The 18,338-nt window shown below is 51.4% G+C and overlaps 1 protein-coding gene across 1 annotated transcript in view; it reads left to right on the plus strand.

The window, feature by feature from the left end:
- Positions 1-18,338, plus strand: part of LOC149437133 (uncharacterized) — a 150,243-nt gene that overhangs the window by 83,347 nt on the left and 48,558 nt on the right. Inside the window, exon 4 of the mRNA XM_089661090.1 lies at positions 8,750-8,872. Coding sequence (XP_089517216.1) covers positions 8,750-8,872 — 123 coding nt within the window. The remainder of the gene's footprint in view (positions 1-8,749; positions 8,873-18,338) is intronic.

Below are 18,338 nucleotides of genomic sequence, written 5' to 3' on the forward strand. Positions count from 1 at the left end.
AAGGGAGATGGAGGGAAGGGAGATGGAGATGAAGGGAGATGGAAGGAAAACAGATGGAGACGAAGGGAGATGGAGGGAAGACAGATGGAGACAAAGGGAGATGGATGGAAGACAGATGGAGGCGAAGGGAGATGGAAGGAAGACAGAAGGAGATAAAGAAAGATGGAGCGAAGACAGATGGAGATGAAGGGATATGGAGGGAAGACAGATGGAGACGAAGGGAGATGGAGGGAAGACAGATGGATACGAAGGGAGATGGAGGGAAGACAGGTGGAGATGAAGGGAGATGGAGAAAAGACAGATGGAGAGGAAGGGAGATGGAGGGAAGACAGATGGAGACAAAGGGAGATGGAGGGAAGACAGATGGAGACGAAGGGAGATGGAGGGAAGACAGAGAGAGATGAAGGGAGATGGAGGGAAGACAGAGAGAGATGAAGGGAGATGGAGGGAAGACAGAGAGAGATGAAGGGAGAAGAAGGGAAGACAGATGGAGATAAAGGGAGATGGAGGGAAGACAGATGGAGATGAAGGGAGATGGAGGGAAGACGGATACAAAGGGAGATGGAGGGAAGACAGATGGAGACGAAGGGAGATGGAGGGAAGACAGATGGAGACGAAGGGAGATGGAGGGAAGACAGAAGGAGACGAAGGGAGATGGAGGGAAGACAGATGGAGATGAAGGGAGATGGAGGGAAGATGGATACAAAGGGAGATGGAGCGAAGACAGATTGAGACGAAGGGAGATGGAGGGAAGACAGATGAAGATGAAGGGAGATGGAGGGAAGACAGAGAGAGATGAAGGGAGATGGAGGGAAGACAGATGGAGATGAAGGGAGATGGAGGGAAGACAGATGGAGATGAAGGGAGATGGAGGGAAGACAGAGAGAGATGAAGGGAGATGGAGGGAAGACAGATGGAGATGAAGGGAGATAGAGGGAAGACAGATGGAGACGAAGGGAGATGGAGGGAAGACAGATGGAGAGGAAGGGAGATGGAGGGAAGACAGATGGAGACAAAGGGAGATGGAGGGAAGACAGATGGAGACGAAGGGAGATGGAGGGAAGACAGAGAGAGATGAAGGGAGATGGAGGGAAGACAGAGAGAGATGAAGGGAGATGGAGGGAAGACAGAGAGAGGTGAAGGGAGATGGAGGGAAGACAGATGGAGATAAAGGGAGATGGAGGGAAGACAGATGGAGATGAAGGGAGATGGAGGGAAGACGGATACAAAGGGAGATGGAGGGAAGACAGATGGAGACGAAGGGAGATGGAGGGAAGACAGATGGAGACGAAGGGAGATGGAGGGAAGACAGAAGGAGACGAAGGGAGATAGAGGGAAGACAGATGGAGACGAAGGGAGATGGAGGGAAGACAGATGGAGACGAAGGGAGATGGAGGGAAGACAGATGGAGACGAAGGGAGATGGAGGGAAGACAGATGGAGGAGAAGGGAGATGGAGGGAAGACAGATGGAGACGAAGGGAGATGGAGGGAAGACAGATGGAGATGAAGGGAGATGGAGGGAAGACAGATGGAGATGAAGGGAGATGGAGGGAAGACAGATGGAAATGCGGGGTAATGGAAGGAAGACAGATGGAGCCGAAGGGTGATGGAGGGAAGACAGATGGAGACGAAGGGAGATGGAGGGAAGACAGGTGGAGACGATGGGAGATGGAGGGATGACAGATGGAGACAAAGGGAGATGGAGGGAGGACAGAAGGAGACGAAGGGAGATGGAGGGAAGACAGATGGAGACGAAGGGAGATGGAAGGAAGACAGATGGAGACGAAGGGAGATGGAGGGAAGACAGATGGGGACGAAGGGAGATGGATGGAAGACAGATGGAGACGAAGGGAGATGGAAGGAAGACAGATGGAGATGAAGAAAGATGGAGCAAAGACAAATGGAGATGAAGGGAGATGGAGGGAAGACAGATGGAGACGAAGGGAGATGGAGGGAAGACAGATGGAGACGAAGGGAGATGGAGGGAAGACAGATGGAGACGAAGGGAGATGGAGGGAAGACAGATGGAGACGAAGGGAGATGGAGGGAAGACAGATGGAGACGAAGGGAGATGGAGGGAAGACAGATGGAGACGAAGGGAGATGGAGGGAAGACAGAAGGAGACGAAGGGAGATGGAGGGAAGACAGATGGAGACGAAGGGAGATGGAAGAAAGACAGATGGAGACGAAGGGAGATGGAGGGAAGACAGATGGAGACGAAGGGAGATGGATGGAAGACAGATGGAGGCGAAGGGAGATGGAAGGAAGACAGAAGGAGATGAAGAAAGATGGAGCGAAGACAGATGGAGATGAACGGAGATGGAGGGAAGACAGATGGAGACGAAGGGAGATGGAGGGAAGACAGATGGAGACGAAGGGAGATGGAGGGAAGACAGATGGAGACGAAGGGAGATGGAGGGAAGACAGATGGAGACGAAGGGAGATGGAGGGAAGACAGATGGAGACAAAGGGAGATGGAGGGAAGATAGATGGAGACAAAGGGAGATGGAGGGAAGACAGATGGAGACGAACGGAGATGGAGGGAAGACAGATGGAGAGGAAGGGAGATGGAGGGAAGACAGATGGAGACGAAGGGAGATGGAGGGAAGACAGATGGAGATGAAGGGAGATGGAGGGAAGACAGATGGAGACAAAGGGAGATGGAGGGAAGACAGATGGAGACGAAGGGAGATGGAGGGAAGACAGATGGAGATGAAGGGAGATGGAGGGAGGACAGATGGAGACGAAGGGAGATGGAGGGAAGACAGATGGAGACGAAGGGAGCGAGGGAAGACAGATGGAGATGAAGGGAGATGGAGGGAAGACAGATGGAGACGAAGGGAGATGGAGGGAAGACAGATGGAGACGAAGGGAGATGGATGGAAGACAGATGGAGGCGACGGGAGATGGAAGGAAGACAGAAGGAGATGAAGAAAGATGGAGCGAAGACAGATGGAGATGAACGGAGATGGAGGGAAGACAGATGGAGACGAAGGGAGATGGAGGGAAGACAGATGGAGACGAAGGGAGATGGAGGGAAGACAGATGGAGACAAAGGGAGATGGAGGGAAGACAGATGGAGACAAAGGGAGATGGAGGGAAGACAGATGGAGACAAAGGGAGATGGAGGGAAGACAGATGGAGACGAACGGAGATGGAGGGAAGACAGATGGAGAGGAAGGGAGATGGAGGGAAGACAGATGGAGACGAAGGGAGATGGAGGGAAGACAGATGGAGACAAAGGGAGATGGAGGGAAGACAGATGGAGACAAAGGGAGATGGAGGGAAGACAGATGGAGACGAAGGGAGATGGAGGGAAGACAGATGGAGACGAAGGGAGATGGAGGGAGGACAGATGGAGACGAAGGGAGATGGAGGGAAGACAGATGGAGATGAAGGGAGCGAAGGAAGACAGATGGAGATGAAGGGAGATGGAGGGAAGACAGATGGAGAGGAAGGGAGATGGAGGGAAGACAGATGGAGATGAAGGGAGATGGAGGGAAGACAGATGGAGATGAAGGGAGATGGAGGGAAGACAGATGGAAATGCGGGGTAATGGAAGGAAGACAGATGGAGCCGAAGGGTGATGGAGGGAAGACAGATGGAGACGAAGGGAGATGGAGGGAAGACAGGTGGAGACGATGGGAGATGGAGGGAAGACAGATGGAGACAAAGGGAGATGGAGGGAAGACAGATGGAGAGGAAGGGAGATGGAGGGAAGACAGATGGAGACGAAGGGAGATGGAGGGAAGACAGATGGAGACAAAGGGAGATGGAGGGAAGACAGATGGAGACAAAGGGAGATGGAGGGAAGAAAGATGGAGACGAAGGGAGATGGAGGGAAGACAGATGGAGACGAAAGGAGATGGAGGGAGGACAGATGGAGACGAAGGGAGATGGAGGGAAGACAGATGGAGACGAAGGGAGCGAGGGAAGACAGATGGGGATGAAGGGAGATGGAGGGAAGACAGATGAAGACGAAGGGAGATGGAGGGAAGACAGATGGAGACAAAGGGAGATGGAGGGAAGACAGATGGAGACGAACGGAGATGGAGGGAAGACAGATGGAGACGAAGGGAGATGGAGGGAAGACAGATGGAGACGAAGGGAGATGGAGGGAAGACAGATGGAGACGAAGGGAGATGGAGGGAAGACAGATGGAGACAAAGGGAGATGGAGGGAAGACAGATGGAGACAAAGGGAGATGGAGGGAAGACAGATGGAGACGAACGGAGATGGAGGGAAGACAGATGGAGAGGAAGGGAGATGGAGGGAAGACAGATGGAGACGAAGGGAGATGGAGGGAAGACAGATGGAGACAAAGGGAGATGGAGGGAAGACAGATGGAGACAAAGGGAGATGGAGGGAAGACAGATGGAGACGAAGGGAGATGGAGGGAAGACAGATGGAGACGAAGGGAGATGGAGGGTGGACAGATGGAGACGAAGGGAGATGGAGGGAAGACAGATGGAGACGAAGGGAGCGAGGGAAGACAGATGGAGATGAAGGGAGATGGAGGGAAGACAGATGGAGACGAAGGGAGATGGAGGGAAGACAGATGGAGATGAAGGGAGATGGAGGGAAGACAGATGGAGATGAAGGGAGATGGAGGGAAGACAGATGGAAATGCGGGGTAATGGAAGGAAGACAGATGGAGCCGAAGGGTGATGGAGGGAAGACAGATGGAGACGAAGGGATATGGAGGGAAGACAGGTGGAGACGATGGGAGATGGAGGGAAGACAGATGGAGACGAAGGGAGATGGAGGGAAGACAGAAGGAGACGAAGGGAGATGGAGGGAAGACAGATGGAGACGAAGGGAGATGGAGGGAGGACAGATGGAGACGAAGGGAGATGGAGGGAAGACAGATGGAGACGAAGGGAGCGAGGGAAGACAGATGGGGATGAAGGGAGATGGAGGGAAGACAGATGAAGACAAAGGGAGATGGAGCAAAGACAGATGGAGATGAAGGGAGATGGAGGGAAGACAGATGGAGACGAAGGGAGATGGAGGGAAGACAGATGGAGACGAAGGGAGATGGAGGGAAGACAGATGGAGACGAAGGGAGATGGAGGGAAGACAGATGGAGACGAAGGGAGATGGAGGGAAGACAGATGGAGACAAAGGGAGATGGAGGGAAGACAGATGGAGACAAAGGGAGATGGAGGGAAGACAGATGGAGACGAACGGAGATGGAGGGAAGACAGATGGAGAGGAAGGGAGATGGAGGGAAGACAGATGGAGAGGAAGGGAGATGGAGGGAAGACAGATGGAGACGAAGGGAGATGGAGGGAAGACAGATGGAGACGAAGGGAGCGAGGGAAGACAGATGGGGATGAAGGGAGATGGAGGGAAGACAGATGAAGACAAAGGGAGATGGAGGGAAGACAGATGGAGACAAAGGGAGATGGAGGGAAGACAGATGGAGACGAACGGAGATGGAGGGAAGACAGATGGAGACGAAGGGAGATGGAGGGAAGACAGATGGAGACGAAGGGAGATGGAGGGAAGACAGATGGAGACGAAGGGAGATGGAGGGAAGACAGATGGAGACAAAGGGAGATGGAGGGAAGACAGATGGAGACAAAGGGAGATGGAGGGAAGACAGATGGAGACGAACGGAGATGGAGGGAAGACAGATGGAGAGGAAGGGAGATGGAGGGAAGACAGATGGAGACGAAGGGAGATGGAGGGAAGACAGATGGAGACAAAGGGAGATGGAGGGAAGACAGATGGAGACAAAGGGAGATGGAGGGAAGACAGATGGAGACGAAGGGAGATGGAGGGAAGACAGATGGAGACGAAGGGAGATGGAGGGTGGACAGATGGAGACGAAGGGAGATGGAGGGAAGACAGATGGAGACGAAGGGAGCGAGGGAAGACAGATGGAGATGAAGGGAGATGGAGGGAAGACAGATGGAGACGAAGGGAGATGGAGGGAAGACAGATGGAGATGAAGGGAGATGGAGGGAAGACAGATGGAGATGAAGGGAGATGGAGGGAAGACAGATGGAAATGCGGGGTAATGGAAGGAAGACAGATGGAGCCGAAGGGTGATGGAGGGAAGACAGATGGAGACGAAGGGAGATGGAGGGAAGACAGGTGGAGACGATGGGAGATGGAGGGAAGACAGATGGAGACGAAGGGAGATGGAGGGAAGACAGAAGGAGACGAAGGGAGATGGAGGGAAGACAGATGGAGACGAAGGGAGATGGAGGGAGGACAGATGGAGACGAAGGGAGATGGAGGGAAGACAGATGGAGACGAAGGGAGCGAGGGAAGACAGATGGGGATGAAGGGAGATGGAGGGAAGACAGATGAAGACAAAGGGAGATGGAGCAAAGACAGATGGAGATGAAGGGAGATGGAGGGAAGACAGATGGAGACGAAGGGAGATGGAGGGAAGACAGATGGAGACGAAGGGAGATGGAGGGAAGACAGATGGAGACGAAGGGAGATGGAGGGAAGACAGATGGAGACGAAGGGAGATGGAGGAAAGACAGATGGAGACAAAGGGAGATGGAGGGAAGACAGATGGAGACAAAGGGAGATGGAGGGAAGACAGATGGAGACGAACGGAGATGGAGGGAAGACAGATGGAGAGGAAGGGAGATGGAGGGAAGACAGATGGAGACGAAGGGAGATGGAGGGAAGACAGATGGAGACAAAGGGAGATGGAGGGAAGACAGATGGAGACAAAGGGAGATGGAGGGAAGACAGATGGAGACGAAGGGAGATGGAGGGAAGACAGATGGAGACGAAGGGAGATGGAGGGTGGACAGATGGAGACGAAGGGAGATGGAGGGAAGACAGATGGAGACGAAGGGAGCGAGGGAAGACAGATGGAGATGAAGGGAGATGGAGGGAAGACAGATGGAGACGAAGGGAGATGGAGGGAAGACAGATGGAGATGAAGGGAGATGGAGGGAAGACAGATGGAGATGAAGGGAGATGGAGGGAAGACAGATGGAAATGCGGGGTAATGGAAGGAAGACAGATGGAGCCGAAGGGTGATGGAGGGAAGACAGATGGAGACGAAGGGAGATGGAGGGAAGACAGGTGGAGACGATGGGAGATGGAGGGAAGACAGATGGAGACGAAGGGAGATGGAGGGAAGACAGAAGGAGACGAAGGGAGATGGAGGGAAGACAGATGGAGACGAAGGGTGATGGAGGGAAGACAGATGGAGACGAAGGGAGATGGAAGGAAGACAGATGGAGACGAAGGGAGATGGAGGGAAGACAGATGGAGACGAAGGGAGATGGATGGAAGACAGATGGAGACGAAGGGAGATGGAAGGAAGACAGATGGAGATGAAGAAAGATGGAGCAAAGACAGATGGAGATGAAGGGAGATGGAGGGAAGACAGATGGAGACGAAGGGAGATGGAGGGAAGACAGATGGAGACGAAGGGAGATGGAGGGAAGACAGATGGAGACGATGGGAGATGGAGGGAAGACAGATGGAGATGAAGGGAGATGGATGGAAGACAGATGGAGGCCATGGGAGATGGAAGGAAGACAGAAGGAGATGAAAAAAGATGGAGCGAAGACAGATGGAGATGAAGGGAGATGGAGGGAAGACAGATGGAGACGAAGGGAGATGGAGGGAAGACAGAAGGAGACGAAGGGAGATGGAGGGAAGGGAGATGGAGATGAAGGGAGATGGAAGGAAAACAGATGGAGACGAAGGGAGATGGAGGGAAGACAGATGGAGACAAAGGGAGATGGATGGAAAACAGATGGAGGCGAAGGGAGATGGAAGGAAGACAGAAGGAGATGAAGAAAGATGGAGCGAAGACAGATGGAGATGAAGGGAGATGGAGGGAAGACAGATGGAGACGAAGGGAGATGGAGGGAAGTCAGATGGAGACGAAGGAAGATGGAGGGAAGACAGATGGAGATGAAGGGAGATGGAGAAAAGACAGATGGAGAGGAAGGGAGATGGAGGGAAGACAGATGGAGAGGAAGGGAGATGGAGGGAAGACAGATGGAGACAAAGGGAGATGGAGGGAAGACAGATGGAGACGAAGGGAGATGGAGGGAAGACAGAGAGAGATGAAGGGAGATGGAGGGAAGACAGAGAGAGATGAAGGGAGATGGAGGGAAGACAGAGAGAGATGAAGGGAGATGGAGGGAAGACAGATGGAGATAAAGGGATATGGAGGGAAGACGGATACAAAGGGAGATGGAGCGAAGACAGATTGAGACGAAGGGAGATGGAGGGAAGACAGATGAAGATGAAGGGAGATGGAGGGAAGACAGAGAGAGATGAAGGGAGATGGAGGGAAGACAGATGGAGATGAAGGGAGATGGAGGGAAGACGGATGGAGATGAAGGGAGATAGAGGGAAGACAGATGGAGATGAAGGGAGATGGAGGAAGGACAGAGAGAGATGAAAGGAGATGGAGGGAAGACAGATGGAGATGAAGGGAGATGGAGGGAAGACAGATGGAGATGAAGGGGTAATAAAGGGGAGACATATGTCAGATAGAGGGGGGATGGAGGGAAGACGCCCCCCAATCTCATTTTGTATGAAACCAGAAATTGGAATATTTTTTGTAGTTGATACATTAAAGTAGAGCTCCATCCAATGTCTTACTTAGTTTTGGTCGGGGTGGGGGAGGGTTAAGCCTTTGTTCCTCCGGTCTGCGCTCCGTCTGGAGAGATTTCCCCGGAGTTGTTTCCAGGTCGGCCATTTCCTGTGCGGTGCTTCTGATGGAGAATCCGATTCATTTTTATTTTTCAGCATGGTGGTGCGATGAAATCCGCGCTATCGTCTTGGCTGCAGGACTGGGAACAATTTTCCTCATGTCCATCATCTTGTGTGCTGTCAGCTGTTCTCTTTGGAAGAGGATGGGGTCACACCCAGGTGAGAGCTGACACCAGTATGGTGTATGATGTCTGTGGAGGGGGTCACACCCAGGTGAGAGCTGACACCGGTATGATGTATGATGTCTGTGGAGGGGGTCACACCCAGGTGAGAGCTGACACCGATATGGTGTATGATGTCTGTGGAGGAGGGTCACACCCAGGTGAGAGATGACACCGGTATGGTGTATGATGTCTGTGGAGGGGGTAGTACCCAGGTGTGAGCTGACACCAATATGTTTATGATGTCTGTGGAGGGGGTCACACCCAGGTGAGAGCTGACACCGGTATGGTGTATGATGTCTGTGGAGGGGGTCGCACCCAGGTGAGAGCTGACACCGGTATGGTGTATGATGTCTGTGGAGGGGGTCGCACCCAGGTGAGAGCTGACACCGGTATGGTGTATGATGTCTGTGGAGGGGGTCGCACCCAGGTGAGAGCTGACACCGGTATGTTGTATGATGTCTGTGGAGGGGGGTCACACCCAGGTGAGAGCTGACACCGGTATGGTGTATGATGTCTGTGGAGGAGGTCACACCCAGGTGAGAGCTGACACCGGTGTGGTGTATGATGTCTGTGGAGGAGGCCACACCCAGGTGAGAGCTGATACCGGTGTGGTGTATGATGTCTGTGGAGGGGGTCACACCCAGGTGAGAGCTGACACCGGTGTGGTGTATGATGTCTGTGGAGGGGGTCACACCCAGGTGAGAGCTTATACCTGTATGTGGGGAAAACTCAAATTTAGTTGCCTTCTTCCAGTTTACAAGGTTGATATTCAGTTTTATGATTGCAGTGGAGACGAGTCCAATAAGCGGTCAGAAGTAAAAGGTCTTTAATGTTTCTGTCAGTTTAACTTTTATCCGGATCTCCAGACATAACATTTTTCACACCATGAATAGAGTGCTTCTGTTCAGTACTTTTTTGGATTCCATTTTGACTGCATCCCAGATAGCTGGTTTCTGCTTTATAAATGGGCCCTAAAAGCTGAATACATTACAATATACCAATTCCCCATTAAGAAGAAGCTGTCATAATAGAACTGAACAGCAGGAGGCGGCAGTGTGTTACAATACCAGAACTGTACAGGAGGGGGCGGCAGTGTTAGAATACCAGAACTGTACAGCAGGAGGCGGCAGTGTGTTACAATACCAGAACTGTACAGAAGGAGGCGGCAGTGTGTTACAATACCAGAACTGTACAGGAGGGGGCGGCAGTGTTACAATACCAGAACCGTACAGAAGGAGGCAGCAGTGTGTTACAATACCAGAACTGTACAGAAGGAGGCGGCAGTGTGTTACAATACCAGAACTGTACAGAAGGAGGCGGCGGTGTGTTACAATACCAGAACTGTACAGAAGGAGGCAGCAGTGTGTTACAATACCAGAACTGTACAACAGGAGGCGGCGGTGTGTTACAATACAGAACTTACAGGAGGAGGCGGCAGTGTGTTACAATACCAGAAATGTACAGAAGGAGGCGGCAGTGTGTTACAATACCAGAACTGTACAGCAGGAGGCAGCGGTGTGTTAAAATACCAGAACTGTACAGCAGGAGGCGGCAGTGTGTTACAATACCAGAACTGTACAGCAGGAGGCGGCAGTGTGTTACAATACCAGAACTGTACAGCAGGAGGCGACAGTGTATTACAATACCAGAAATGTACAGAAGGAGGCGGCAGTGTGTTACAATACCAGAACTGTACAGCAGGAGGCGGCAGTGTGTTAAAATACCAGAACTGTACAGCAGGAGGCGGCAGTGTGTTACAATACCAGAACTGTACAGCAGGAGGCGGCAGTGTGTTACAATACCAGAACTGTACAGCAGGAGGCAGCAGTGTGTTACAATACCAGAACTGTACAGAAGGAGGCGGCGGTGTGTTACAATACAGAACTGTACAGCAGGAGGCAGCAGTGTGTTACAATACAGAACTGCACAGAGGGAGGCGGCAGTGTGTTACATTACCAGAACTGTACAGCAGGAGGCAGCAGTGTGTTACAATACCAGAACTGTACAGAAGAAGGCGGCAGTGTGTTACAATACCAGAACTGTACAGAAGGAGGCGGCGGTGTGTTACAATACCAGAACTGTACAGAAGGAGGCAGCGGTGTGTTACAATACCAGAACTGTACAGAAGGAGGCAGCAGTGTGTTACAATACCAGAACTGTACAACAGGAGGCGGCGGTGTGTTACAATACATAACTTACATGAGGAGGCGGCAGTGTGTTACATTACTAGAACTGTACAGCAGGAGTGCGGCAGTGTGTTACATTACTAGAACTGTACAGAATGAGGCGGCAGTGTGTTACAATACAGAACTGTACAGCAGTAGGCAGCAGTGTGTTACAATACAGAACTGTACAGAGGGAGGCGGCAGTGTGTTACAAAACCAGAACTGTACAGAAGGAGGCGGCGGTGTGTTACAATACCAGAACTGTACAGCAGGAGGCAGCACTGTGTTACAATACCAGAACTGTACAGAGGGAGGCGGCGGTGTGTTACAATACCAGAACTGTACAGCAGGAGGCAGCAGTGTGTTACGATACAGAACTGTACAGCAGGAGGCAGCAGTGTGTTACATTACCAGAACTGTACAGAGGGAGGCGGCAGTGTGTTACAATACCAGAACTGTACAGAAGAAGGCGGCAGTGTGTTACAATACAGAACTGTACAGCAGGAGGCAGCAGTGTTTTACAATACCAGAACTGTACAGAGGGAAGCGGCAGTGTGTTACAATACAGAACTGTACAGCAGGAGGCAGCAGTGTGTTACAATACCAGAACTGTACAGGAGGAGGCAGCAGTGTGTTACAATACCAGAACTGTACAGAAGGAGGCGGCGGTGTGTTACAATACCAGAACTGTACAGAAGGAGGCGGCGGTGTGTTACAATACCAGAACTGTACAGAAGGAGGCGGCAGTGTGTTACATTACCAGAACTGTACAGCAGGAGGCGGCAGTGTGTTACAATACCAGAACTGTACAGAAGGAGGCGGCAGTGTGTTACAATACCAGAACTGTACAGCAGGAGGCGGCAGTGTATTACAATACCAGAACTGTACAGAAGGAGGAAGCAGTGTGTTACAATACCAGAACTGTACAGAAGGAGGCGGCGGTGTGTTACAATACCAGAACTGTACAGAAGGAGGCAGCAGTGTGTTACAATACCAGAACTGTACAGAAGGAGGCGGCGGTGTGTTACAATACAGAACTTACAGGAGGAGGCGGCAGTGTGTTACAATACCAGAACTGTACAGAGGGAGGCGGCAGTGTGTTACATTACCAGAACTGTACAGCAGGAGGCAGCAGTGTGTTACAATACCAGAACTGTACAGAAGGAGGCGGCGGTGTGTTACAATACAGAACTGTACAGAAGGAGGCGGCAGTGTGTTACAATACAGAACTGCACAGAGGGAGGCGGCAGTGTGTTACATTACCAGAACTTTACAGCAGGAGGCAGCAGTGTGTTACAATACCAGAACTGTACAGAAGGAGGCGGCGGTGTGTTACAATACCAGAACTGTACAGAAGAAGGCGGCAGTGTGTTACAATACCAGAACTGTACAACAGGAGGCGGCGGTGTGTTACAATACAGAACTTACAGGAGGAGGCGGCAGTGTGTTACAATACCAGAACTGTACAGCAGGAGGCGGCGGTGTGTTACAATACAGAACTTACAGGAGGAGGCGGCAGTGTGTTACATTACTAGAACTGTACAGAAGGAGGCGGCAGTGTGTTACAATACAGAACTGTACAGCAGGAGGCAGCAGTGTGTTACAATACAGAACTGTACAGAGGGAGGCGGCAGTGTGTTACAATACCAGAACTGTACAGAAGGAGGCGGCAGTGTGTTACAATACCAGAACTGAACAGAAGGAGGCGGCAGTGTGTTACAATACCAGAACTGTACAGAAGGAGGCAGCAGTGTGTTACAATACCAGAACTGTACAGCAGGAGGCAGCAGTGTGTTACAATACCAGAACTGTACAGAAGGAGGCGGCGGTGTGTTACAATACCAGAACTGTACCGCAGGAGGCGTCAGTGTATTACAATACCAGAACTGTACAGCAGGAGGCAGCAGTGTGTTACAATACAGAACTGTACAGCAGGAGGCAGCAGTGTGTTACAATACCAGAACTGTACAGAAGAAGGCGGCAGTGTGTTACAATACAGAACTGGACAGAAGGAGGCAGCAGTGTGTTACAATACCAGAACTGTACAGAAGGAGGCGGCGGTGTGTTACAATACAGAACTGTACAGCAGGAGGCAGCAGTGTGTTACAATACCAGAACTGTACAGCAGGAGGCAGCAGTGTGTTACAATACCAGAACTGTACAGAAGGAGGCGGCAGTGTGTTACAATACCAGAACTGTACAGGAGGAGGCGGCAGTGTGTTACATTACCAGAACTGTACAGAAGGAGGCGGCGGTGTGTTACAATACCAGAACTGTACAGAAGGAGGCGGCGGTGTGTTACAATACCAGAACTGTACAGAAGGAGGCGGCGGTGTGTTACAATACCAGAACTGTACAGAAGAAGGCGGCAGTGTGTTACAATACAGAACTGTACAGGAGGAGGAGGCGGTGTGTTACAATACCAGAACTGTACAGAAGGAGGCAGCAGTGTGTTACATTACCAGAACTGTACAGAAGGAGGCGGCGGTGTGTTACAATACCAGAACTGTACAGGAGGAGGCGGCGGTGTGTTACAATACCAGAACTGTACAGAAGGAGGCGGCAGTGTGTTACAATACAGAACTGTACAGAGGGAGGCGGCGGTGTGTTACAATACCAGAACTGTACAGAGGGTGGCGGCAGTGTGTTACAATACCAGAACTGTACAGAAGGAGGCGGCGGTGTGTTACAATACAGAACTGTACAGAAGGAGGCGGCAGTGTGTTACAATACAGAACTGTACAGCAGGAGGCGGCAGTGTGTTACAATACCAGAACTGTACAGCAGGAGGCGGCAGTGTGTTACAATACCAGAACTGTACAGCAGGAGGCGGCAGTGTGTTACATTACCAGAACTGTACAGCAGGAGGCGGCAGTGTGTTACAATACCAGAACTGTACAGAAGGAGGCGGTAGTGTGTTACAATACCAGAACTGTACAGAAGGAGGCGGCAGTGTGTTACAATACCAGAACTGTACAGAAGGAGGCGGCAGTGTGTTACAATACCAGAACTGTACAGAAGGAGGCGGCAGTGTGTTACAATACCAGAACTGTACAGCAGGAGGCGGCAGTGTGTTACAATACCAGAACTGTACAGAAGGAGGGGGCAGTGTGTTACAATACCAGAACTGTACAGCAGGAGGCGGCGGTGTGTTACAATACCAGAACTGTACAGCAGGAGGCGGCGGTGTGTTACAATACCAGAACTGTACAGCAGGAGGCGGCAGTGTGTTACAATACCAGAACTGTACAGCAGGAGGCGGCAGTGTGTTACAATACAGAACTTACAGGAGGAGGCGGCAGTGTGTTACAATACCAGAACTGTACAGCAGGAGGCGGCAGTGTGTTACAATACCAGAACTGTACAGAGGGAGGCGGCAGTGTGTTACATTACCAGAACTGTACAGCAGGAGGCAGCAGTGTGTTACAATACCAGAACTGTACAGAAGGAGGCGGCGGTGTGTTACAATACAGAACTGTACAGCAGGAGGCAGCAGTGTGTTACAATACAGAACTGTACAGAGGGAGGCGGCAGTGTGTTACATTACCAGAACTGTACAGCAGGAGGCAGCAGTGTGTTACAATACAGAACTGTACAGCAGGAGGCAGCAGTGTGTTACAATACCAGAACTGTACAGCAGGAGGCGGCAGTGTGTTACAATACCAGAACTGTACAGAAGGAGGCGGCAGTGTGTTACAATACCAGAACTTACAGGAGGAGGCGGCAGTGTGTTACAATACCAGAACTGTACAGCAGGAGGCGGCAGTGTGTTACAATACAGAACTGTACAGCAGGAGGCAGCAGTGTGTTACAATACCAGAACTTACAGGAGGAGGCGGCAGTGTGTTACAATACCAGAACTGTACAGCAGGAGGCGGCAGTGTGTTACATTACTAGAACTGTACAGAAGGAGGCGGCAGTGTGTTACAATACAGAACTGTACAGCAGGAGGCAGCAGTGTGTTACAATACAGAACTGTACAGCAGGAGGCGGCGGTGTGTTACAATACCAGAACTGTACAGAAGGAGGCGGCGGTGTGTTACAATACCAGAACTGTACAGAAGGAGGCGGCGGTGTGTTACAATACCAGAACTGTACAGCAGGAGGCGGCGGTGTGTTACAATACCAGAACTGTACAGAAGGAGGCGGCGGTGTGTTACAATACCAGAACTGTACAGGAGGAGGCGGCAGTGTGTTACATTACCAGAACTGTACAGAAGGAGGCGGCGGTGTGTTACAATACCAGAACTGTACAGAAGGAGGCGGCGGTGTGTTACAATACCAGAACTGTACAGAAGGAGGCGGCAGTGTGTTACAATACAGAACTGTACAGGAGGAGGCAGCGGTGTGTTACAATACCAGAACTGTACAGAAGGAGGCAGCAGTGTGTTACATTACCAGAACTGTACAGCAGGAGGCAGCGGTGTGTTACAATACCAGAACTGTACAGAAGGAGGCGGCGGTGTGTTACAATACCAGAACTGTACAGCAGGAGGCGGCAGTGTGTTACAATACCAGAACTGTACAGAAGGAGGCGGCAGTGTGTTACAATACAGAACTGTACAGAGGGAGGCGGCGGTGTGTTACAATACCAGAACTGTACAGGAGGAGGCGGCAGTGTGTTACAATACCAGAACTGTACAGAAGGAGGCGGCGGTGTGTTACAATACCAGAACTGTACAGCAGGAGGCAGCAGTGTGTTACAATACCAGAACTGTACAGAAGGAGGCGGCAGTGTGTTACAATACAGAACTGTACAGCAGGAGGCAGCAGTGTGTTACAATACCAGAACTGTACAGAAGGAGGCGGCGGTGTGTTACAATACCAGAACTGTACAGAAGGAGGCGGCGGTGTGTTACAATACCAGAACTGTACAGAAGGAGGCGGCGGTGTGTTACAATACCAGAACTGTACAGAAGAAGGCGGCAGTGTGTTACAATACAGAACTGTACAGGAGGAGGCGGCGGTGTGTTACAATACCAGAACTGTACAGAAGGAGGCAGCAGTGTGTTACATTACCAGAACTGTACAGCAGGAGGCAGCGGTGTGTTACAATACCAGAACTGTACAGAAGGAGGCGGCGGTGTGTTACAATACCAGAACTGTACAGAAGGAGGCGGCAGTGTGTTACAATACAGAACTGTACAGAGGGAGGCGGCGGTGTGTTACAATACCAGAACTGTACAGAAGGAGGCGGCAGTGTGTTACAATACCAGAACTGTACAGAAGGAGGCGGCGGTGTGTTACAATACAGAACTGTACAGAAGGAGGCGGCAGTGTGTTACAATACAGAACTGTACAGCAGGAGGCGGCAGTGTGTTACAATACCAGAACTGTACAGCAGGAGGCGGCAGTGTGTTACAATACCAGAACTGTACAGCAGGAGGCGGCAGTGTGTTACATTACCAGAACTGTACAGCAGGAGGCGGCAGTGTGTTACAATACCAGAACTGTACAGAAGGAGGCGGCAGTGTGTTACAATACCAGAACTGTACAGAAGGAGGCGGCAGTGTGTTACAATACCAGAACTGTACAGAAGGAGGCGGCAGTGTGTTACAATACCAGAACTGTACAGAAGGAGGCGGCGGTGTGTTACAATACCAGAACTGTACAGAAGGAGGCGGCAGTGTGTTACAATACCAGAACTGTACAGAAGGAGGCGGCAGTGTGTTACAATACCAGAACTGTACAGAAGGAGGCAGCAGTGTGTTACAATACCAGAACTGTACAGAAGGAGGGGGCAGTGTGTTACAATACCAGAACTGTACAGCAGGAGGCGGCGGTGTGTTACAATACCAGAACTGTACAGCAGGAGGCGGCGGTGTGTTACAATACCAGAACTGTACAGCAGGAGGCGGCGGTGTGTTACAATACCAGAACTGTACAGCAGGAGGCGGCAGTGTGTTACAATACCAGAACTTTACAGCAGGAGGCGGCAGTGTGTTACAATACAGAACTTACAGGAGGAGGCGGCAGTGTGTTACAATACCAGAACTGTACAGCAGGAGGCGGCAGTGTGTTACAATACCAGAACTGTACAGAGGGAGGCGGCAGTGTGTTACATTACCAGAACTGTACAGCAGGAGGCAGCAGTGTGTTACAATACCAGAACTGTACAGAAGGAGGCGGCGGTGTGTTACAATACAGAACTGTACAGCAGGAGGCAGCAGTGTGTTACAATACAGAACTGTACAGAGGGAGTCGGCAGTGTGTTACATTACCAGAACTGTACAGCAGGAGGCAGCAGTGTGTTACAATACAGAACTGTACAGCAGGAGGCAGCAGTGTGTTACAATACCAGAACTGTACAGCAGGAGGCGGCAGTGTGTTACAATACCAGAACTGTACAGAAGGAGGCGGCAGTGTGTTACAATACCAGAACTGTACAGCAGGAGGCGGCGGTGTGTTACAATACAGAACTTACAGGAGGAGGCGGCAGTGTGTTACATTACTAGAACTGTACAGAAGGAGGCGGCAGTGTGTTACAATACAGAACTGTACAGCAGGAGGCAGCAGTGTGTTACAATACAGAACTGTACAGAGGGAGGCGGCAGTGTGTTACAATACCAGAACTGTACAGAAGGAGGCGGCAGTGTGTTACAATACCAGAACTGTACAGAAGGAGGCGGCAGTGTGTTACAATACCAGAACTGTACAGAAGGAGGCAGCAGTGTGTTACAATACCAGAACTGTACAGCAGGAGGCAGCAGTGTGTTACAATACCAGAACTGTACAGAAGGAGGCGGCGGTGTGTTACAATACCAGAACTGTACAGCAGGAGGCGGCTGTAAGGGACCGCCCGGCGGTACTACTAGCACTCCACTGAATAGGCGTCCCCAGCGCACGGAGTCTAAGTCCCAGGGTGCTTGTTCACCAGGGCCCCTGATGGTGGGGATGGACTTGGAGCTCCCTGAGACCAGGTCGTGACTACCGGGTGCGTCCGTCAGTGGTAGTAGTATGCGCAAGGGGCTCCCACGGGGAAGAGTCTGATGTGAGGAGGTCAGAAGACTCCACTGCACGGGATGGATGGATGGATGAGCAGGGTCAGACGGGCCGGGTCGGTAACAGAGAGGGCGGCAAGGTACAAGGCAGCGGGCATAGAATGGTCGGGTCACACGCCAGGTCAGCAACAGCAGGTCAAATCCAATAGGGGGCATTCAGGAGAGAGGTCAGGCAAAGCAAGGGTCAGAACAGGCGAAAACAGCAAGGTCAGGTTCAATCCGGGTCAATAACTTACAGGGTACAGGTTCACAGGATTCAGAATGCAGGAAAGACCAGAAGGCACTGAATGACAGC

The sequence above is a fragment of the Staurois parvus genome, unplaced genomic scaffold (genome assembly GCF_062004578.1).
Source record: "Staurois parvus isolate SC_StPar_1 unplaced genomic scaffold, SC_StPar_1.0 ptg001307l, whole genome shotgun sequence".
NCBI classification, from domain to species: domain Eukaryota; kingdom Metazoa; phylum Chordata; class Amphibia; order Anura; family Ranidae; genus Staurois; species Staurois parvus.